This window comes from Anomaloglossus baeobatrachus, chromosome 7, assembly GCF_048569485.1.
Source record: "Anomaloglossus baeobatrachus isolate aAnoBae1 chromosome 7, aAnoBae1.hap1, whole genome shotgun sequence".
In the NCBI taxonomy this organism is placed as follows: domain Eukaryota; kingdom Metazoa; phylum Chordata; class Amphibia; order Anura; family Aromobatidae; genus Anomaloglossus; species Anomaloglossus baeobatrachus.
The window spans coordinates 292,359,807-292,383,636 of record NC_134359.1 but is presented as its reverse complement, the minus strand read 5'-3'; the positions used below and the strand labels follow the sequence as shown (position 1 = coordinate 292,383,636).

General features: G+C 49.4%; 1 protein-coding gene across 2 annotated transcripts; it reads right to left on the bottom strand.

Annotated features, from left to right (window-relative positions):
* Positions 1-11,186: 11,186 nt before the first annotated feature.
* On the bottom strand, positions 11,187-23,674 carry LOC142246430 (myeloid-associated differentiation marker-like). Of its 2 annotated transcripts, none has more exons than XM_075319482.1 (2): positions 23,470-23,674; positions 11,187-13,024 (listed from the first exon to the last, which is right to left on the bottom strand). In XM_075319482.1, exon 2 carries the CDS (start codon positions 12,655-12,657, stop codon positions 11,791-11,793), a length of 867 nt encoding a protein of 288 aa, XP_075175597.1. In that variant the 5' UTR covers positions 12,658-13,024; positions 23,470-23,674; the 3' UTR covers positions 11,187-11,790. The 2 variants fall into 2 exon arrangements, with proteins under 2 accessions (XP_075175597.1, XP_075175598.1); XM_075319483.1 differs by having other exon boundaries at positions 23,496-23,674.
* Positions 23,675-23,830: the final 156 nt, after the last annotated feature.

The following is a 23,830-nucleotide window of genomic DNA, read 5'->3' as shown; positions in this document are numbered from 1 at the left end:
TGACAAAGAGTGTAAAGCCGTTCGAAAGACCCTGAGAACAGCCTCAAACAATAAACACAGAGACCCCAACAACCCAGACCTGAGGGAAGCCTATGACACCATACAAAAGCAGTACAAAACCATCCTCAGGAGGAAGAAGCAGAGCTACATCTCTACCAAACTTAGCCAACTCCAAGACGCCCTCCAAGACAACTCCTTCTGGGAAATATGGAGCCACATGGACACAAAGAGCAAGAAAAAGACTGATACCCATATCCAAAATGGCAACATCTGGCTCCAGTACTTCAGAGACCTCTACAAAGACATCCCAAAAGAAGGACTAAGCCAAGAGCAGGAAAACATAACATCAAAACTAAAGGCAATGGAAGAGAAAATCAAAAACTTCCAAAACCCACTGGACACACCAATTACATTACAGGAAGTTGCAGAGAAAATCACTTCCATAAAGTGTAAAAAATCTAGTGGTCTGGATGGAATCCCCCCAGAGATGTTGAAGTACAGCCCACCAGAAATTCAAGCTGCAATGGTTAAACTGTTCAACATTGTGCTGAGTGCTGGCTACTTCCCTCGTACCTGGAACCAAGGACTCATTACACCGATCCACAAGAGTGGGGACAGGTATGACCCTGCCAACTACAGAGGCATATGTGTCAGCAGTAACTTGGGAAAACTGTTCAACAGCATCCTAAACAAAAGGATCATCAGTTTCCTTACCGAGCACAATGTCCTGAGCAAAAGCCAAGCAGGGTTCGTGCCAAACCACCGCACCACGGACCACATCTACACCCTGCACAGTCTCATTCAGAGCCACGTCCACAATACAAAGCATGGGAAGATATACGCCTGCTTTGTAGACTTTAAAAAGGCCTTTGACTCAGTGTGGCACCCGGGCTTGTTCTTAAAAATGCTGGAAAGCGGAATAGGAGGAAAGACCTACGATGTCATCAAAAGCTCCTACACCGAGAACCTCTGCAGCGTGAGTGTGAACGGTAGAAGAACGGCTTATTTCCAGCAGAGCCGAGGAGTCAGACAGGGCTGCAGCCTAAGTCCAACGCTCTTCAATATTTACATCAATGAGCTGGCAACTGCTCTAGAATCTTCACCTGCTCCAGGTCTCACACTCCATGACGCCCAGGTGAAATTCTTGCTCTATGCAGATGACCTACTGCTGGTGTCACCAACCGAGAAAGGTCTCCGAGACAACCTACAGATCTTGGAGAAATTCAGCTCCACATGGGCACTACCGATCAATCTAAAGAAAACCAACATCATGGTGTTCCAGAAGAGAAAAAGAAGATTTGACCAGCATCCTTCATTTGTCGTAAACGGCTGCACTCTAACAGGAACAGACAAATACACCTACTTGGGCCTGGAAATTCACCAGTCAGGGAGCTTCAAACAAGCCATAGAGACCCTGAAAAACAAGGCCTGCAAAACCTTTTATGCCATCCGAAGGAAATTGTATCATCTGAAGCCACCAGTGAGGGTCTGGCTAAAAATCTTCGATTCCATCATTGCCCCAATCCTGTACGGCAGCGAAGTCTGGGGCCCTCACACTTACCCAGATTGGTCAAGGTGGGATTCCAGCCCAACAGAAATATTCCACCTGGAATTCTGTAAGCCCCTTCTCCAGGTCCATCGAAGCACCTCCAACAGCGCCTGTCGAGCTGAGCTGGGCAGATTCCCTCTACACCTAGCAGCTCTGAAGAGGTCACTATCATTTCAGGCTCACCTGCAGAGGAGCAATCCAAGCTCCCATCACCACAAAGCTCTGATATATATACGTGGGCCAGATGAACCAGGACCCCGGGCACAGCTCTCCCAAACCCAACTGGACAAAATCACCAATCACAGCAGCCTGACAAGAACCAGAATCAGGAAGATGGTAGACGAGGGCCAGGAGAGGTGTCAGTGACTGGAGGACCGACATCAACACCTCACAGAAACTGACCACGTACCAGAGACTACAGAGAGACTACAGACTGGCCCCGTATCTGGAGAAAATCCCGGACCCCAGAGACCGCAGGACCCTGAGCCGATATAGACTCAGTGCCCACAGTCTAGCCATCGAATCCGGCCGTCACAAGCAGAGCTACAAGCCCAGGGAGGACAGACTGTGCCAACACTGTGACCTGGAGGCCCTGGAGGATGAAACCCACCTCCTGCTACACTGCACCAAGTACTCAGCAGTGAGGGACACTCACTTCAGGAGACTCTCCCATCTCTTCCCGGATTTCAGCTCCATGAAGGAGGAAGAGAAAATATATATCCTGCTGGGGGAAGAAGAGAGCGCAGTGGAGATAGCAGCGCGGTATGTGAGCGAATGTCATAGACTTCCAGAAAGAGAACTATGATAAGTCATGGACTTCCATAGCCCCCCATCCCAGATGTGGCCCCCCAATCCCCACCCTGGATATGTCCCATCCACCGTTACCACAGTCCCCACCGTGGATATTCCCCATCATAAGCCATGGACTTCCATAGCCCCCACCCTAGAAGTGCCCCCACAGTCCCCACCGTGGATATGCCCCATCATAAGCCATGGACTTCCATAGCCCCCATCCTAGAAGTGCCCCCACAGTCCCCACCCTGGATGTGCCCCATCCATCCTTCCTACAGTCCCCACCCACCATCCCCACAGCCCCAGCCCCTAATGTACACTTGCTTTGGCAAAACTAATTTGTATTTGGTCCTGCCAATAAAGCTTATTTGATTTGATTTGATTTGATTTGATAGAGGGATAGATAGATAGATAGATAGAGGGATAGATAGATAGATAGATAGATAGATAGATAGAGGGATAGATAGATAGAGGGATAGATAGATAGATAGATAGATAGATAGATAGATAGATAGATAGATAGATAGATAGATAGATAGAGGGATAGATAGATAGCGGGATAGATAGATAGATAGATAGATAGATAGATAGAGGGATAGATAGATAGAGGGATAGATAGATATAGGGATAGATAGATAGATAGATAGATAGATAGATAGATAGATAGATAGATAGATAGATAGATAGAGGGATAGATAGATAGAGGGATAGATAGATAGATAGATAGATAGATAGAGGGATAGATAGAGGGATAGATAGATAGAGGGATAGATAGAGGGATAGATAGATAGATAGATAGATAGATAGATGATAGATGATAGAGGGATAGATAGAGGGATAGATAGATAGATAGATAGATAGATGATAGAGGGATAGAGGGATAGATAGATACTATATAAAGGGATAGATGAATAGATAAATAGATATCCTACAGATAAATAATGTCACACCCTCCTACACATTATACACTTGCACCCTTTACTTCCTTTCATGCGGTACTAATGGGTGTTTAGCCTTGTTTAACCTAATAAATAATTTAAAAAAACGGCATGGGGTCCTCCCTATTTTTGATAACCAGCCAAGATAAAGCAGACAGCTGGGGCTGGTATTATCAGGCTGGGAAGGCCCATTATTATTTGTCCCTTCCCATCCCAATAGCAGTCCGCAGCCGCCATCAATTAGATGCGCCAGTTCTGGTGCTTTGCCCGCCTCTTCCCGGTTGCTCTGGTGCGATGGCAATCGGGACAATACTTTTTGGTTTTGTGGTTGATGTCAGCTGTGCAGTTTCAGCATTAAGCCTGGCGTTAGTAATGGAGAGACATCTATCAGACACCCCCATTACTAACCCAAAAATGCTTTCATTGAAAACCCGCTCCCTGACGCTTTCCCTAGTTCATCAATTTATTTAAATAAAATAAAATTGATGCCCAACATAGTCCAGAAAGGGAAACCTGAAAGACAGAAAAAGAGAGAAAGAAAGGGGATGGCCCCATCAGGCTGTGCTCCGCGAGACCCAGAGGCTGTACTCCGCGAGACCCAGAGGCTGTGCTCCGTGAGACCCAGAGACTGTGCTCCGTGAGACCCAGAGGCTGTGCTCCGTGAGACCCAGAGGCTGTGCTCCGTGAGATCCAGAGGCTGTGCTCCGCGAGACCCAGAGGCTGTGCTCCGCGAGACCCAGAGGCTGTGCTCCGCGAGACCCAGAGGCTGTGCTCCGCGAGACCCAGAGGCTGTGCTCCGTGAGACCCAGAGACTGTGCTCCGTGAGACCCAGAGGCTGTGCTCCGTGAGACCCAGAGACTGTGCTCCGTGAGACCCAGAGGCTGTGCTCCGTGAGACCCAGAGGCTGTGCTCCGTGAGACCCAGAGGCTGTGCTCCGCGAGACCCAGAGGCTGTGCTCCGCGAGACCCAGAGGCTGTGCTCCGCGAGACCCAGAGGCTGTGCTCCGCGAGACCCAGAGGCTGTGCTCCGCGAGATCCAGAGGCTGTGCTCCGCGAGACCCAGAGGCTGTGCTCCGCGAGACCCAGAGGCTGTGCTCCGCGAGACCCAGAGGCTGTGCTCCGTGAGACCCAGAGGCTGTGCTCCACGAGAGCCAGAAACTGTGCTCCGCAAGACTCAGAGGCTGTGGAGAGCGGTGACATTATTGAGCTACTGATGTCACCGCTCGTCAGACATTCCAGTCTCACACTGCACTGTGTGTGAGCTAGAGTCAGGCGGTGTTTTTTTTTTTAATAAAACATTTGTTTTTTTTCTTTTCACTTACTGGGTTAGTAATGGGGGTGGCTGATAGACCCCTTTCCATTACTAACCCCTGGGCTTGATGCCAGCTGACCTTACATAGCTGACATCAATCCCTCAAAATCATTACCTTGATTGCCACCGCACCAGAGCAATCGGGAAGAGCCAGGCAAAGCACCAGAATTGAAGCGTATAATGGATGTGCCATTTTTGGGGTGGCTGCAGGCTGCTATTTTTAGGCTGGGAAGAACCCAATAACCATGGGCCTTCCCGGCCTGATAATATCAGCCCCAAGCTGTCTGCTTTACCTTGGCTGGTTATCAAAAATAGGGGGGACCCCAGGCTAAATGCAGATTACTGCCACATGAAAGGCACTAAAGGGTGCAAGTGTATAATATATAGGGCCATGGGACACTATATATCTTCAGGATATCTAGCTATGTAATATCATTCTATTGTCTATCTATAGCTTTATCTATTTTTTTATTTTGCTTGTAGATGTGTCCGTAAACATCAGACGCCATATTCATGGTCTGTGTGCCATCCTTTTTTTTTCTCGCACCTATTGACTTGCTTTTGCGGGTCTTGTCTGATATATGCAGCATGCTGTGAATTTTCCTCAGTCCAATCTGCTCTGCCTCATTGGTTAACATTGGTGCGAGTGCGATGTTTTTTCTCGTATTCCGCTCCTATGTGTTATACGCCAGTGTGAACTCGCATGAACTTTCCGCACTTTCCATTAAAGAATGTATTCTGAAATACTCAGTGCTGCAGGGAGAACTCGCATTAACTTTCCGCACTTTCCTTTACAGACTGTCTCCTGAAATAGTGCTGCAGGGAGAACTCGCATTAACTTTTTGCACTTTCCTTTACAGAATGTCTTCTGAAATACTCAGTGCTGCAGGGAGAACTCGCATGAACTTTCCGCACTTTCCATTAAAGAATGTATTCTGAAATACTCAGTGCTGCAGGGAGAACTCGCATTAACTTTTTGCACTTTCCTTTACATAATGTCTCTGGAAATACTCAGTGCTGCAGGGAGAACTCGCATGAACTTTCCGCACTTTCCTTTACAGACTGTCTCCTGAAATACTCAGTGCTGCAGGCAGAACTCGCATTAACTTTCCGCACTTTCCTTTACAGAATGTCTCCTGAAATACTCAGTGCTGCAGGGAGAACTCGCATTAACTTTCCGCACTTTCCTTTACAGAATGTCTCCTGAAATACTCAGAGCTGCAGGGAGAACTCGCATGAACTTTCCGCACTTTCCTTTACAGAATGTCTTCTGAAATACTCAGTGCTGCAGGGAGAACTCGCATGAACTTTCCGCACTTCCTTTACAGAATGTCTCCTGAAATACTAAGTGCTGCAGGGAGAACTTTCCCCTCTTTCCTTTACAGAATGTTGTCCACACGAGGAAAAATGTACAATAAAAACCAGTTTACTACAAAGTAGGTGATTCATGCCGTGTTTAGTACACAGTACCTGCCCTGTTTCCGCCTTTAGTACCATAAACACATGAGATACATACACACCACTCGCCCGCTCTCAGATAATAGACCTCACACGCCTGCCATCGTGCACACGCACTTTACACACTAAGTATCAGTGCGGAATATGATAATGACACACCAGCACCATCTGGTGGTGAAATGTGAGAAGACGTCTATGTACAGTGAAGCAGACAAGTTTTCAGACTGGCACAAATTTTGTTTTCATGTTTTCTGCTTCAGATTTTATACCTAGATTGTAATGAAGAGTGATCATATAAACTGCAAAGTCATTCCAAGCCATGAAGAATAATCCACTACATTAGCCCTGCCACAAAGTGATGTGGTTAGGTCAGGAGAAAGTGTTACCAAGGACAAGGCAGCTTCTACCACGCTGTCATGCTGATTGAATTATCAGGATGAGGCTGGTGCTTGAAATTAGTGATTTATTCTACCACCAAGCCATCATTGCATTGCATGAAAAGGGCTTTACAGGCAAGGACATTGCTGCTTGTAAAATTGCCCCTAAATAAACAACTAATCAGATCATCAAGAACTTCAAAGAGAGAGGTTTTATCGCCTTGAAGAAGGGTTCAATGTGGCCAAAAAAAGTGCAACCATTGCCAGGACCATTTTCTAAAGAGGATTCAGGTACTGGATCAATTTAACACCAGTGCAGAGCTTGCCCTAGAATGGCAGCAGGCAGGCGTCAGTGCATCTGCATACACAGGAAGGAGGAGGATTTTGGAGGCTGGCCTGGTGAGGGTGCTTTTTTTCAGGATGATGGAGACCATGTCACAAGGCAAAAGTGACAACTAAGTGAACAAAATATTGATACAAGGCACTGCTCTGCAGAATGGCAGGGCAATGCTCTGTTGGGTTATGGGGCGATGCTCTGCAGAATGGCAGGGCAATGCTCTGTTGGGTTATGGGGCGATGCTCTGCAGAATGGCAGGGCGATGCTCTGTTGGGTTATGGGGCGATGCTCTGTTAGGTTATGGGGCGATGCTCTGCTGGCATCTTGTGGATGTGACTCGTACCACCTACATAGTCAGTGCCCCCTTCATGGCAGTGGGGTCCCCTAATGATAGCACCTCCGAGGACTCCAAATTACCAGATGTCATGTGTCCAATCATCTGTGGAAAGTGCTGGACACAAGTCTGATCCATGGAGGCCGCACTGAGCGACTGACAAGACTTATAGGATCTTCTGTGGATGTTCCAGACACCACCGGACACTGCAGATGCCTGCTGGAGTCAGAGAGGAGCAGCTAAACAATACCAGGCAGCTGTCAATCTGACTGTGAGCTCCCCCTAGTGGTGGCTGCAGGGAGAGAGAATTTTTATGTCCCTCTTTGTCTGTGCAGGGAATTAGAGGACAAAACAGAGGAAAGATGTAAAGGAGAACGTCCATCATACTGTGCTTGGGTGATTATACCCTAGGCCTTATAATCAGCAGCTTGGAGGTGATTATGTGCCCCCCATGGTCACGTTTTGACCACACTGGGATGATTCACACAATCGGGATGAGTCATCTTCCAGGACTCAGAGATCTGGGGAAACAACCCCGGTGCTGTACGGTCACCGTACACTGCAATGAGCAGTTATCACCGGTCACGGCTGTCTCTGTGCATTATGAGACGAGTGACAAATTCAGGACTTGAGAGTCATTTTCTATTCTTGAAACTCAATATTAAATGTGTTTCTTTTCCTTTGGCAGTTGTAGGGTTAATGTCGGTATTCCTTGCCAGCAAGCAGTCTCATTGCTATCTCAGGTGTTTCCGATATGGGACCACTTCCAGACCGGTGCCGGTTATTCTCTTTGCCATTTGGATGCTGGGCCCTGAAGTGGAAGGAGCTGCTGATAAAAGTTACGGTGGTGGCTGCAGCAGTCTCTTGTTGTGTTTCCCCGTCTGTCTTCCTTTCCCCGTGTGTTGTTGTTTCAGTGCAGCAGTGGGCCTAACATCCTTCACCTGCCCACTCACTAGCCAGGGTCTATTGTAGGATCTTTTCAAGGATTCAGATTCCTGCTCGGCGACAGGTGAGGAACCTGAATAGAGACTGGTTAGGAGTGCAGGGTACAGCGGCAGGTAAGTGGTGTCCATCTTCACTCTCACTAGTCCTAGGGCCTGCTGTTGTTAAAATGTTCCTGGTGGACCCCTTGTCTGTCATGTTATTACCCCTGTTGTTGTGTGTTTTTGGCTCACGCCAGACCGTCCATAGTCTATGCCGTGACATAATAACCGGGGCCATAACCTTTTGCTGAACCGATATGGCTCAGAAGGCTGCATTGTCGCAACTTCCCTCTAATGAGCTGCATTAGATGCAATACACATAAGAGACCACAAGGCGGTGATAAAGGGGTATGATAGCATTATAATGTGCAGCAGCTGGAGGATCATAAATTAATTGTGCCGCCCCTGCAGCGGTCGAACCGCTCGGATCCGTGGGGGGTGATTAGACGTGGCTCGAGGGTCTCCGGACATGGGGGGCTAGGGGCCACACTCAAATGGAAAAGGGTATATTTACAGGGGAGATATAGTTTGTGACGCCACCCGTGGTGAGTACCGCTGCTGCCGTTGGGAGTACCCGGGGTGATGGAATGGGGCAGCAAGGTGTCGTCATCCTCCACGGGTAGGGGAAGGCCCCGGGACTCTGGATGGTGTGATGGGGTGCAGGGGGAGTGCAGGCTCGCTGGTTGCAGGGGTTAACCAAGTACTCACTCAGCAAGAAAGCAGACGCTGACAACCGGGTAAACCAAGTCTCTGACAGCCGCTGTCTCCTGAGGGGAGCTCGTCCGGGTCCCGTCCCCTGCAGCACTGCCTGGTGGTCCGTAACCTGCCTCCTGGCACATTAATTTAAAGACTCCGTTGTGACCCGGTAGCTTGGAGCTTTCCGGACCCCGCTCCCAACTATGGCTAAGTGAAGGAGCCTGCTCTCAGGAGCTCACGCTTGGGATTTCAGTGGGCCGCTTGCTTGGAAAGCCCTATCTCCCTCGTTGCGCTAGTGCCCCCGATCTCTGAGCTGGTGGAAACAGTCCATAGAGGCCCTGTCCTCCGCAGGTTAATTGTCAGGTCGCCTGAAGCTTCTCCCCGACCTAGGGTCCGTGTACCCTGTCGTGTCTTTGGTCCGGACCACTGATAGGACCAGGCTGCTGACTGCCCTCAAAGACAGGTCCCGGGCACCTAGCCTCAATCCCCGGCGACCGGGGGTCCAACTCCTTGAGGTCCAGACCACCGTCTGTGACCTAGTCTGCGTTTTCCGTGGGAGCTACAACTCCCCGCTTCCTCAGAGCTCCTCACAGCTCGAGGGTCACCACTCAACTGCTCTAACACCTTCCACCTCCCTGCCTGACCCCTGGGTGGGCGGCCCTATTCCTGATTAAGCCGACCACTGGTGTGCCTGACAGGTGGGGTGTGAGGTGTAACTAGGATTTTATTTGCTGGTGGAGGCAGCACCGCAGGATGGAGACCCAGAACCATGGGGGGTCGAATACTGCACAGGGAGAGAAAGATTGTGCAGAACCCTGTGACAACCTGAATAGTCCACGAGCGTCACATAATCATATGACAAAGAAGATGGCGGCCCTTGTTTATGTGCCCCCCGGGTGTAATTAGAGTTTTATGGGCCCCCACAAGCTTTTTACTTGGATCTAGAGATGTTTTTCTTCTCTCAAAAAATAAATATCAATATTACCAGTAATATCACTATATACAGACAAATAATCCTGCCACACAATGGCCATAGTGGCCAAATAATACCGCCATACTGTTACTGAACAAGACCTAACATTTTAAGGCCTTATTAAGGTGTAGTCATTAATATGCATAGATTTGACAGATTATTGTATAGATCAATGGTCCCCAGACCAGACCCCTATATTCATCCGACCCCAGACCAGACCCCTATATTCATCCGACCCCAGACCAGACCCCTATATTCATCCGACCCCAGACCAGACCCCTATATTCATCCGACCCCAGACCAGACCCCTATATTCATCCGACCCCAGACCAGGCTCCTATATTCATCCGACCCCAGACCAGACCCCTATATTCATCCGACCCCAAACCAGACCCCTATATTCATCCGACCCCAGACCAGACCCCTATATTCATCCGACCCCAGACCAGACCCCTATATTCATCCGACCCCAGACCAGACCCCTATATTCATCTGATCCCAGACCAGGCCTCTATATTCATCTGACCCCAGACCAGACCCCTATATTCATCCAACACCAGACCCCTATATTCATCCATCCCAAGGCCAGACCCCTATATTCATCCAACACCAGACCAGACCCCTATATTCATCCGATCCCAGACCTGACTCCTATATTCATCTTACCCCAGACCAGACCCCTATATTCATCCATCCCAAGGCCAGACCCCTATATTCATCCGACCCCAGACCAGACCCCTATATTCATCCGACCCCAGACCAGACCCCTATATACATCTGACCCCAGACCAGACCCCTATATTCATCCGACCCCAGACCAGACCCCTATATTCATCCGACACCAGACCAGACCCCTATAGTCATCTGACACCAGACCAGACCCCTATATTCATCCGACACCAGACCAGACCCTTATGTTTATCCGACCCCAGACCAGACCCCTATATTCATCCGACACCAGACCAGACCCTTATATTTATCCGACCCCAGACCAGACCCCTATATTCCTTTGACTCTAGACCAGACCCCTATATTCATCTGACCCCAGACCAGACCCCTATATTTCTTCTGTCACCACCTGTATGAGCCCCTGAGGTTGATGAGTGGGCGCCCATGTGCCCTCTGGAAAGTTTCTATTAATGCCTCAGATGGTGGATTCTGGGTTTTGGGGGGCGCCCGTCACTGGTGGCCGCAGACCCTGTTCCGGGGATGTCCGGGTTGTGATTTTTGCTCCTTCCTCCCTGCAGGCCGCGTCTTGTCCCCATTTCCACCTCCTCTGTGCTGAGCCTTCTCCGCCCTCACACACGTGCCAGTAATGGGGCCATTACGTCCTCCATAAGTGATCATTATAGCCCTCTTACGCCTCTCCTCACACCCGCCTGTAATAGGAGCCATATTCCTCGTCACCCAGAAAACAAACTAAATAAAAATACGCTACAAAGGTGAAAACGGAGAATTTTAATAAGCGACACGACGTGAAAAATCAGAGCAATGTGACCGGGAAAATTCCCTTAATCCGGATTTTTGTTACTTCGGAGTCTTCCTACAGATTGACCTATAATTTACAACATCTGATAGCCCCAAAGGGGTCATCTGAAAAACATGGCTGCTTTCTTCCAAAATCAGCACCATATCGATCCACAAGCTTTATGGGGTATTGTAGCACAGTGTCATTCACTTTAATATAAGTGGGCTGCAATTCCACACTCGGCCTGTGGACATGGGTGGCGCTGTTTTTAAAAGAAAGTAGCCACGTTTTTGCTGGACATCCCCGGTATGGTTATGTGTATGGATGTGTTATCCTGATACCAAACCTTGTATTCCTTCTCTCTAATCTCTCCATTAGGAACCCTTGGGCCCTCACTAGTAGGATAACAACCTCCTCACCCTCTATAGTTAGGGTGCGTTCATGGGTTTTCTCTGGGATGTTGGTTAGACTTCAGAAGATTCGATGACAGACTTGGCTCTGCTCCATCGGCATATACACAAGCCCTTAAAGGACATCCATGGTCCCAGAGAAGGTCCATCCGTAGGTTTGGAGTCTAGGCTTGGACAGTGAAGAAAACCATCCTGAAGGAGTACACAGTGTCCACAACGTACGCCACAAAGTTAATGCAGGTCAAGATCGTGATGCCTATCCCATTATCATAGACACATCCATAGCCACTGCATCCGTTCCTGTCTGGAACAAACTTGAAAAAATAGAGCGGCCATATGACCACCACAGTGATGTACATCAACGCCGCCAAAATGTTGAAGCCAATGAGAACTTTCTCAATATTGAAGGGCAACTTTGCCAAGAGACGGCCAATGGTTAGGAGGATGATGAGTGCAGTGATGATGAAGCATATGGAGTACACCGCCACGGACCACTGGAGTCCAGCATAGGGGAAAAAAGGGGGAAGAAGGGAGAAGATGATGCAGGCCACGTAGGCCTCAAAGACCTTCAAAAGTCCCGGCACGGTGGACAGAAACCCACTTATCTCCCCAGGTTTTGCTCGAGTGAGGCCCACCTCAATGCCATAAGCAAAGAAGCACAAGATAGACATGGCAGTAGCGGATCCAAGATACGCGCAGACGTTTTCATAGCAACCGGCTTGTATGTAGGCATGTAGGTAGACGGATGGATACATGATGGAGGTGGTGAAGAGCATCAAGGTGGCCAACATGGAGAAAGCTGAAGTGAAGTCCTCCCAAGATATCGGTATGGCACTGTAGAATCCAGTCAACTCCAGAACAATGATGAGGATGGTCACAATGAAGGCCAAGATCCAGGTGAACATAGACCAGGCACCATATTGGGAGTGGTATGCGTCAACAGTGGCCACCAAACTGAAGGCCGTACAGGAGAGGAAGATCTGGAAGAAGCGGACGATGAGCAGGGGAGATATGAGATTGCGGACATTCATCTTGGCGTTGGGTGGAATAGGCGGTGGAGAAGAGTGCGACTGTAGGGACTGAAGATATAGGAGGTGGTTCTAGAGGAGTCTCAGGATTGTCCGTGGAGATGGAGAAGGTTCATGCGACTGTCCGTGGAGATGGAGGAGGTTCTAGGGACTGTTGGTGGAGATTGAGGATATTCTTCTAGGCACAATCCCTGTAGATGGAGGCTGTGGTTGAGGAAACGATTCCTGGAAATGGACTATGTGGTTTTAGGTACTGTTCCTGGAGACGGAGGATGCGGTTGTAGGGACTGTCCCTGGAGATGATGGAGGATATCTTTAGTTTCGTGGTAGTCCAACCTACTGCAGAAGCTTTTCCATCCACTGGTTATACCTGAACATTGGAAAAATCATAAACATCATCAGTTATCTTCAATTCTAAACCAACACTTAAGGGTGCTTTACACGCTGCGACATCGCTAGCGATTGCTAGCGATGTTGCGAGCGATAGCACCCGCCCCCGTCGTTCGTGCGACATTTGGTGATCGCTGCCGTAGTGAACAATATCGTTACGGCAGCGTCACACGCATATACCTGTTCAACGACGTCACTGTGACCGCCGAACAATCCTTCCTTCAAGGGGGAGGTGCGTTCGGCGTCACAGCGATGTCACAAAACGGCCGCCCAATAGCAGAGGAGGGGCGGAGATGAGCGGCCGGTACATCCCGCTCACCACCTTGCTTCCTCATTGCCGGTGGACGCAGGTAAGGAGATGTTCGTCGTTCCTGCGGTGTCACACATAGCGATGTGTGGTGCCGCAGGAACGACGAACAACCAGCGGCATGCCCCACCAACGATATGAAAAGGAGCGACGTGTCAACGATCAACGATTTTTGACATTTTTGCGATCGTTGATCTTCGCTCCTAGCGGTCACACACTGCGATGTCGCTAACGTCGCCGGATGTGCGTCACAAACACCGTGACCCCGACGATATATCGTTAGCGATGTCGCAGCGTGTAAAGCCCCCTTTAGTTCCTCACCCTGGACCCATCATTTATGACCCGGTAACGGGGGAAGTAGTTATATTTTTGTGTTTCTAGAATTTCCTTCACTAATAGGACAATGATACTTTTTGCACTGTGAGATGTAGTGTTTGGTGGAGGAAGGTTGAACTAGATGGATCTACAGTACAGACCAAAAGTTTGGACACACCTTCTCATCTCTAGAACAACTGTTAAGAGGAGACTTTGTGCAGCAGCCTTCATGGTAAAATAGCTGCTAGGAAACCACTGCTAAGGACAGGAAACAAGCAGAAGAGACTTGTTTGGGCTAAAGAACACAAGGGATGGACATTAGACCAGTGGAAATCTGTGCTTTGGTCTGATGAGTCCAAATTTGAGATCTTTGGATCCAACCACCGTGTCTTTGTAGAAAAGGTGAACGGATGGACTCTACACGGCTGGTTCCCACCATGAAGCATGGTGGAGGAGGTGTGATGGTGTGGGGTTGCTTTGCTGCTGACACTGTTGGGGATTTATTCAAAATTGAAGGCATACAGAACCAGCATGGCTACCACAGCATCTTGCAGCAGCGTGCTATTCCATCCGGTTTGCGTTTAGTTGGACCATCATTTTTTTTTCAACAGGACAATGACCCAAAACCCACCTCCAGGCTGTGTAAGGGCTATGTGACTAAGAAGGAGAGAGATGGGGTGCTACACCAGATGACCTGACCTCCACAGTCACCAGACCTGAACCCAATCGAGATGGTTTGGGGTGAGCTGGACCGCAGAGTGAAGGCAAAAGGGCCAACAAGTGCTAAGCATCTCTGGGAACTCCTTCAAGACTGTTGGAAAACCATTTCCGGTGACTACCTCTTGAAGCTCATCAAGAGAATGCAAAGAGCGTGCAAAGCAAAAGGTGGCTACTTTGAAGAACCTAGAATATAAGACATATTTTCAGTTGTTTCACAAATTTTTGTTTAGTATTTCATTCCACATGTGTTACTTCATAGTTTTGATGCCTTCAATGTGAATCTACAATTTTCAGAGTCATGAAAATAAAGAAAACTCTTTGAATGAAGAGGTGTGTCCAAACTTTTGATCTGTACTGTAGGTCTTTTTTCGAACCTATGTAACTATGTTCTTTCCACGTTTTCCGAGGCCTCATTCAGACGTCCATATTCTCGTATGAGGGCTCTCCATGTTTGTCACTGGTAGCACTCGTACCTGTGATCGTCTAGGGACATTTTTATGTCTGGGATTTTTCGTGAACTCGTAAAGTCCGATTTTGATCGATTTTGAGAGTCGGATAAAAAAATCGTCAATGCCAATCTATGGGCCTGTGAAGAAATCAGACCGCACTTGAAGGAGAAGGTGGGGGAACTTTTTTTGTTCTCCTCTGATGACACTCGGACCAAACTCTGATCAAAACAATTGTTCAGTTTTTCTCATAAACACGTCTGAATGAGGCCTAAATTTCGGACAGGACATTACAGCGTTGCCACCAGCAGGGGGTAGACGTGGTCTACGTTGCGCCTCCCTGGCTCGCACCTGACTGCTCCCACATTCACCTTTGAGATCGGTCTGAACCCTTTGATTCCTCTTATTTGCTCAGGATGCCACTTCACAGTGGGTGCACATATCTAAGATTTGCTTCCGCTCTTTGCCCAAGCTTAATATTTAGATAGGCAAAAGTCCATCTAATTCTTCAGAATCCGTTGGTGATTCAGGAGGCACCACTTAACCCCTTCTCCTCTCTATCGTTTTTTTTTGCAATTACTGTAATTGATCCAGCCGCAACTAGAACATTTTTTTTTTTCGTGTTTTTGCACCTTTGGCATTTTTTGGATAAAGTGGTTGGAGCACACAAAGGGTACAGGTGCCAAACTATATGAGTAGGTGTAAAGTCACAGAGATTCACCCAATTTACTAAGAGACCTACACCACTGTGCCCAAAAAACCTTCCGATATAGAAGTGATAATTGTATTTTGCTAATTGGTAAAAATAAACTAAGGGAATGAAGAAATGTAAATGCCATCAGTATTCGGGGACCGCCCGTCGCCTTCAGTCAGCAATTTGTATGATCATCTTCTTCATATGTATCTGTCGCGGGCAGGGGGCTCGCAGACCACGGCAGGGGAGGCTGCCCGAGGCGCTCGGATCCGGGATCGTGGCTGGGGCTCGGGTGGTAGCCGGATCCGGGGCTCGTGCAGCAGCCCGCCGCCCACAACTGTATAAAGAGGGGGTATTTACAGGGGAAGAGTTTGTCAGTGACTCCACCCGTGGGTTGCGGTGATGGATCGTGACACCGCCGCTGCCTTAGTATGGGACGCCCAGGGCTGATGGAGCAGGGCAAAAGGATGGTATCCCCTCCACGAGTAGGGGAGGTGTTGTCCCGGGGCCCAGGTGTAGGTGAAGTGCTGGGATGAAGTCTGCGGGCTGGACCAGATGATATAGGTGTACTCACTGTTTAGAAATAACTCACACAAAGTCCAAGTATTAAACCAAGTGCCGGATATCGGTAGCCACCGGAGGGGTGTGCTCGGGTCCCGCACACCGGTTGACAGGACAGGGGCCCTTCCTCCTGCACTTCAGTGTTTTGTCTTGTGTGTTGACTAGTCCGCATGAAACGGGGAAAGTCCGCTCCCGGTGTCTTTGCTGTGGAAGCTGTGGCCCGTGAGATCTGACCCTTGGGATTTTTGCATGCACTTGCAGACGCCCTATCCCCCACGTTGGGCTTCTGTCTCGCTCTATCTGGGCTTGCTGGTGGGACAAGACGTGGAATCTTGTCCCCTGCTGACTAATTGACAAGGGGCTTGAAGCAGTCCTCGCCCTAAGGTCTAGGCACCCCGACTATGCACGGCCTCTGAACCGGATTCCCGCTGTCGGCACCGGCAGGCTACAACCCTGCCCCGGTCCACTTAAGGTCTCCCGCGACCGGATCTCTGTCACCTGTGGCCTTGCTCTGCCATCTGCCACCTAGTCAGCACAGGTAGTCCGGTACTACCCGACTACCACTTCACTTCTCTCACTTCCTCTCCTCAACTCTGTCTTGTTCCCTCCCCTGACACCGCAGAACCCCTAGGTGGGTGTCACCATCTGCCTGGCCCCACCCACTGGTGTGTCCCTATTGTCCTTGGGGGGGTGACTAGGCTTTGTGGCTGGTGTTTGTACCTGGGTGAGGTGGTTGTGTTGGTAGGCAAGGAGGAGAGAATCCAGCATCTGAAAGATGTATGCAATCTCCTGTGACAACCTGGTTTTGCCAGGGCGTCACATATCTTCTGAGGGGCATCATTTCTACTCGTGGACAGTGATCCCCCCGAAACACTGTGCAAAATGAGATTCTGGTTTGGCTTTTATCCTAAGTCATATGGCAAGGTTCGATAAAAGGGTCAATATTGACTTTTAGGATTGCTCCTCCAAATATCTGGCGCTGAAGTTCAAGTCCTCTTCCTCTTTGAAGAGGCAGTTTGCATACATACACTATGTAGCTTAAAACACAGTCATTAACTGAAACAGAAACAGCTGTGTAGGAGGCTTAAAACTGGGTGAGGGACAGGCAAATTCTTTTACAAGGGTGAGGATATGGAAGATAGTTTCATCTCATAGGTCAAAGACCAAGGCAAGAATGAGCACAGCAACACAAGGTAGTTATACTGCATCAGCCAGGTGTCTCCCAGGCAAAATTCACAGCAGATGGGGGTTTCATCATGTGCTGTTCTATCTCTTTTGAAGAAGCACCAAGAAACAGGCAAGATTGAGGATCGAAGATGCAGTGGTCAGCCAAGGAAACAGTGCAGGGGATGAAAGACACATTATTAGCGCCATTAATTCACGGAACTCTACAAACATCATCACTGTCCCCATTGGGGCTCACAATCTAAATTCCCTATGAACGTGTCTTTGAAGTATGGGAGGAAACACAAGGAAAACCCGAGTGCTGACCAATATTATGCTTACTGCCCTTGATAATGAGACGATGTCAAGCAGTGGCATCAGTTGGCAGCCACCAGTGGGACCAGCTACAACCATCAACTGTTCTGGGAAGTGTGGTCAGAAGTGGTCTTCATGGAAGAATTTTGGACAAATAACTTCAGATCTTTACATAGAAACAAGGACAAGAGAACGGTGCACAAAAACAGGAACCGAGATGCAGGAAAATGTCAACAGGTGCTCAGGACCGATGAGTCACAAAGTGAAATATGTGGCAGTAACAGAAGCCGTTTGTGCTCTGAAGAGCGGCACAATAATGAGGGTCAGCAGGAACGCTGGAAGGTCTACAAGTCTGAGGTTGCATTTGAGCTTATGGAGCAGAGGGTTTGATCAGGATTAATGATGTCCTCAATTCTGAAAACTCCAGGCAGATTCTTCTCCATCATGTAAAACCGTCAGAGAGGTGTCTGATTGGCTACAAATTTGCTCTGCAGCTGGAAAACGACCCCCAACATCCAGCCAATGTCATTTTGGAGGAGTCCTGGAGGTGATGAAGATCTGGGGTTGGTTCTCCAAGGTGTTTGGAACAACCTCCTGCCGGGTTCCTCCATAAATAGTGTACAAGTGACAAGAAGAAGTGATGGAGGTGACAGGTATTCACTGAATATGAAGGCGACAGGCGGTCACCGAATACTGAGGATGGAGGAGACGGGCAGTCACCGAATACTGAGCATGGAGGAGATGGGCAGTCACTAAATATAGAGCATGGAGGAAATGGGCAGTCACCGAATACTGAGGATAGAGGAGACGGGAGGGCACCGAATACTGAGGATGGAGGAGACGGGCAGTCACCGAATACTAAGCATGGAGGAGACGGGCAGTCACTAAATATAGAGGATGGAGGAAATGGGCAGTCACCGAATACTGAGGATAGGGGAGACGGGAGGTCACCGAATACTGAGGATGGAGGAGACAGGCGGTCGCCGAATACTGAGCATGGAGGAGACGGGCAGTCACTAAATATAGAGGATGGAGGAAATGGGCAGTCACTGAATACTGAGGATAGGGGAGACGGGAGGGCACCGAATACTGAGGATAGGGGAGACGGGAGGGCACCGAATACTGAGGATAGGGGAGACGGGAGGGCACCGAATACTGAGGATAGGGGAGACGGGAGGGCACCGAATACTGAGGATAGGGGAGACGGGAGGGCACCGAATACTGAGGATGGAGGAGACGGGTGGTCGCCGAATACTGAGCATGGAGGAGATGGGCAGTCACTAAATATAGAGGATGGAGGAAATGGGCAGTCACCGAATACGGAGGATAGGGGAGATGGGAGGGCACCGAATACTGAGGATGGAGGAGATGGGCAGTCACCGAATACTGAGGATAGAGGAGACGGGAGGGCACCGAATACTGAGGATGGAGGAGACGGGCAGTCACCGAATACTAAGCATGGAGGAGACGGGCAGTCACTAAATATAGAGGATGGAGGAAATGGGCAGTCACCGAATACTGAGGATAGGGGAGACGGGAGGTCACCGAATACTGAGGATGGAGGAGACAGGCGGTCGCCGAATACTGAGCATGGAGGAGACGGGCAGTCACTAAATATAGAGGATGGAGGAAATGGGCAGTCACTGAATACTGAGGATAGGGGAGACGGGAGGGCACCGAATACTGAGGATAGGGGAGACGGGAGGGCACCGAATACTGAGGATAGGGGAGACGGGAGGGCACCGAATACTGAGGATGGAGGAGACGGGTGGTCGCCGAATACTGAGCATGGAGGAGATGGGCAGTCACTAAATATAGAGGATGGAGGAAATGGGCAGTCACCGAATACGGAGGATAGGGGAGATGGGAGGGCACCGAATACTGAGGATGGAGGAGATGGGCGGTCGCCGAATACTGAGCATGGAGGAGATGGGCAGTCACTAAATATAGAGGATGGAGGAAATGGGCAGTCACCGAATACTGAGGATAGGGGAGACTGGAGGTCACCGAATACTGAGGATGGAGGAGACGGGCAGTCACTAAATATAGAGGATGGAGGAAATGGGCAGTCACCGAATACTGAGGATGGAGGAGACGGGCAGTCACCGAATACTAAGCATGGAGGAGACGGGCAGTCACTAAATATAGAGGATGGAGGAAATGGGAAGTCACCGAATACTGAGGATAAGGGAGACGGGAGGTCACCGAATACTGAGGATGGAGGAGACAGGCGGTCGCCGAATACTGAGCATGGAGGAGATGGGCAGTCACTAAATATAGAGGATGGAGGAAATGGGCAGTCACTGAATACTGAGGATAGGGGAGACGGGAGGGCACCGAATACTGAGGATAGGGGAGACGGGAGGGCACCGAATACTGAGGATAGGGGAGACGGGAGGGCACCGAATACTGAGGATGGAGGAGACGGGTGGTCGCCGAATACTGAGCATGGAGGAGATGGGCAGTCACTAAATATAGAGGATGGAGGAAATGGGCAGTCACCGAATACTGAGGATAGGGGAGATGGGAGGGCACCGAATACTGAGGATGGAGGAGATGGGCGGTCGCCGAATACTGAGCATGGAGGAGATGGGCAGTCACTAAATATAGAGGATGGAGGAAATGGGCAGTCACCGAATACTGAGGATAGGGGAGACTGGAGGTCGCCGAATACTGAGCATGGAGGAGATGGGCAGTCACTAAATATAGAGGATGGAGGAAATGGGCAGTCACCGAATACTGAGGATGGAGGAGACGGGCAGTCACCGAATACTAAGCATGGAGGAGACGGGCAGTCACTAAATATAGAGGATGGAGGAAATGGGAAGTCACCGAATACTGAGGATAGGGGAGACGGGAGGTCACCGAATACTGAGGATGGAGGAGACAGGCGGTCGCCGAATACTGAGCATGGAGGAGATGGGCAGTCACTAAATATAGAGGATGGAGGAAATGGGCAGTCACTGAATACTGAGGATAGGGGAGACGGGAGGGCACCGAATACTGAGGATAGGGGAGACGGGAGGGCACCGAATACTGAGGATAGGGGAGACGGGAGGGCACCGAATACTGAGGATGGAGGAGACGGGTGGTCGCCGAATACTGAGCATGGAGGAGATGGGCAGTCACTAAATATAGAGGATGGAGGAAATGGGCAGTCACCGAATACTGAGGATAGGGGAGACGGGAGGTCACCGAATACTGAGGATGGAGGAGACGGGCGGTCACCGAATACTGAGCATGGAGGAGATGGGCAGTCACTAAATATAGAGGATGGAAGAAATGGGCAGTCACCGAATACTGAGGATAGGGGAGACGGGAGGGCACCGAATACTGAGGATGGAGGAGACGGGCGGTCGCCGAATACTAAGCATGGAGGAGACGGGCGGTCACTAAATATAGAGGATGGAGGAAATGGGCAGTCACCGAATACTGAGGATAGGGGAGACGGGAGGGCACCGAATACTGAGGATAGAGTGTGGAGGTCACCTGAGCTGTAGTATGTTTGTTTAAACGTAATAAGAATATATGTGTATATAAATAATCAAAATGTAGATGTAGATGCATAATTATCTGTCTGTCTATGTAGCCATTGCACAGACCTATAGTATAATTCAAAGTTGTATAATCATGAAGGAGTTAACCAGAGATGATGAAGCCAGAATGTGAAGCTACAAACTCTTATCAGTAATGTTCACACAAAAGGAATTTACAGGAGGGCAGGAGTGTGATGTGAGAAATCGGGGAGTGAAAGCACTCCTTGTTGCTTCAAGGTTATTCATGCTTACGGTATAATTGGATCTATCTTATTAAACTAAGTCAGTTGGTGACGCTGGCTTAAAAGAGAGCATGTCTGTGTTCTTTGTCTTATATACATTGATATATATATATTGGCACTGATATACAGCTAATACGGCATCGTCTCTGGATATCCCAAATGAGGACTCAATTAGCAGTCTTCAACGCAAATTCCTCCCTTGACAAGAGGAGACAGCCGGTCACCGAATACTGAGTATGGAGGAGACGGGCAGTCACTAAATATAGAGGATGGAGGAAATGGGCAGTCACCGAATACTGAGGATGGAGGAGACGGGCGGTCACCGAATACTGAGCGTGGAGGAGACAGGCAGTCACTAAATATAGAGGATGGAGGAAATGGGCAGTCACCGAATACTGAGGATAGGGGAGACGGGTGGTCACCAAATACTTAGGATGGAGAAGACGGGCGGTCACCGAATACTGAGGATGGAGGAGACGGGCGGTCACCGAATACTGAGGATGGAGGAAATGGGCGGTCACTGAATACTGAGGACGGAGGAGACGGGTGGTCACCGAATACTGAGGATGGAGGTGACGGGCGGTCACTGAATACTGAGGATGGAGGAGACGGGTGGTCACTGAACACTGAGGATGGAGGAGACGAGCGGTCACTGAATACTGAGGATGGAGGAGACGGGCGGTCACTGAATACTGAGGATGAAGGTGACGGGCGGTCACTGAATACTGAGGATGGAGGAGACGGGCGGTCACTGAATACTGAGGATGAAGGTGACGGGCGGTCACTGAACACTGAGGATGGAGGAGACGGGCGGTCACTGAATACTGAGGACGGAGGAGACGAGTGGTCACCGTATACTGAGGACGGAGGAGACGGTTGGTCACCGTATACTGAGGACGGAGGAGGCGGGTGGTCACTGAATACTGAGGATGGAGGAGACGGGCGGTCACCGTATACTGAGGACGGAGGAGACGGGCGGTCACCGTATACTGAGGACGGAGGAGACGGGCGGTCACTGAATACTGAGGATGGAGGAGACGGGCGGTCACCGTATACTGAGGACAGAGGAGGCGGGCGGTCACTGAATACTGAGGATAGAGGAGACGGGCGGTCACCGTATACTGAGGACAGAGGAGGCGGGTGGTCACCGTATACTGAGGGGATATAGATTTAATTTTGTTCAGTCACTTTGCATTGTGTTGATAACAATAAACTATTAACTCTTTTATCTCTGCGTGCGTCTTCCTCCTCAGCTCGCTTCACACCTGCCTGGACCGTTTGCACAGTGCTCTATATATATTAGTAGCCACGTCCCCTTTTGGCAGCCATGTTTCTGTGGCCTCCTGTCCCTATGAACGCACGATTTGGCGGCAGATAGAAAACCTAAAAGTGCCGGTTTCCAGTAGACAACGTTTCTGGGACATTTTGGGAGAAGCACATTTGCCTTTAGTGGGTACTCTGTGAACAAAAAAAAATCAATAGGGCACGGCCTACGGGCGACCACTCTGGTTGCTATGGAGATGAAAATGGAGGCCTCGCTACCAGATTATTAATATGGGATTTGTATTCTCTACGATTTCCATATACCTTGATGATACTTTACTCTTATCTACGAATGAGAGGGTCGCCCCATAGCAACCAATCAAATCCCAGTTCGCATTTTTCAGAGTCCTTTTTGAAAATGAAAGCAGGAACCTGATTGGTTGCTGTAGACAACTCCTTCCCATATGCCCGAATCTGATTGGTAGATTGATTGGTCTGGTCTGTTCTCTATGTATCTGTGTGTGGTGAATCCCAGTCAGGCAGAGCAGACATAGCTAATCAATCCTGCAGGTCACATGGTAACACGGACCCTTAAAGACCCCAAACCTCATGTTTTAAAGCCGTCAAATGACTAAAAACAGCGAGCGGCCATAATCATACAAATTCTGCATCAATGGGCAAATACAAATTAGGAAAAGAAAAAAAATGGCGCCCCTTTAAATGGATTTTCCAGGATTAAAAATCTGTTGGTTGAGCTGCAGTTCCACTGACGATCTGTGGACAGGAGAGGCGCTGTTTTTGGAAGAAAGTAGTCACGTTTTTCTTATCCTGGAAGAGCCCTTTAAGCATGATGCCCTCTTACCTGCTGGTCACGTAGGCAGCACTTACCGGGTCACCATGGCGGGAGCTTCCATATGGTCAATCCTTGGCGCTGCCGGCGGGACGCGGGGACGTGGAGTCCGAGCACCGGATCGCTCGTAGAAGCTTCTATGAAATGTGTGGAGTTGACGCCGACATTTTACGGCGAGATGTTGTGCACAGAAGGCTGAGAGAAGTGAGGCGGCAACACCCTGCACAGGTGATCACCTCGCCCGCTCCCCGCCCCCACCGTACACCCAAACATTCCTCCCCACAACCCGCCACTCCAGGTAGCAAGGTATCTAAAGGGCGCAGCTCACAGAGGATCGGATTAGATACACAGCTCAGCAGACAGTATCACACAG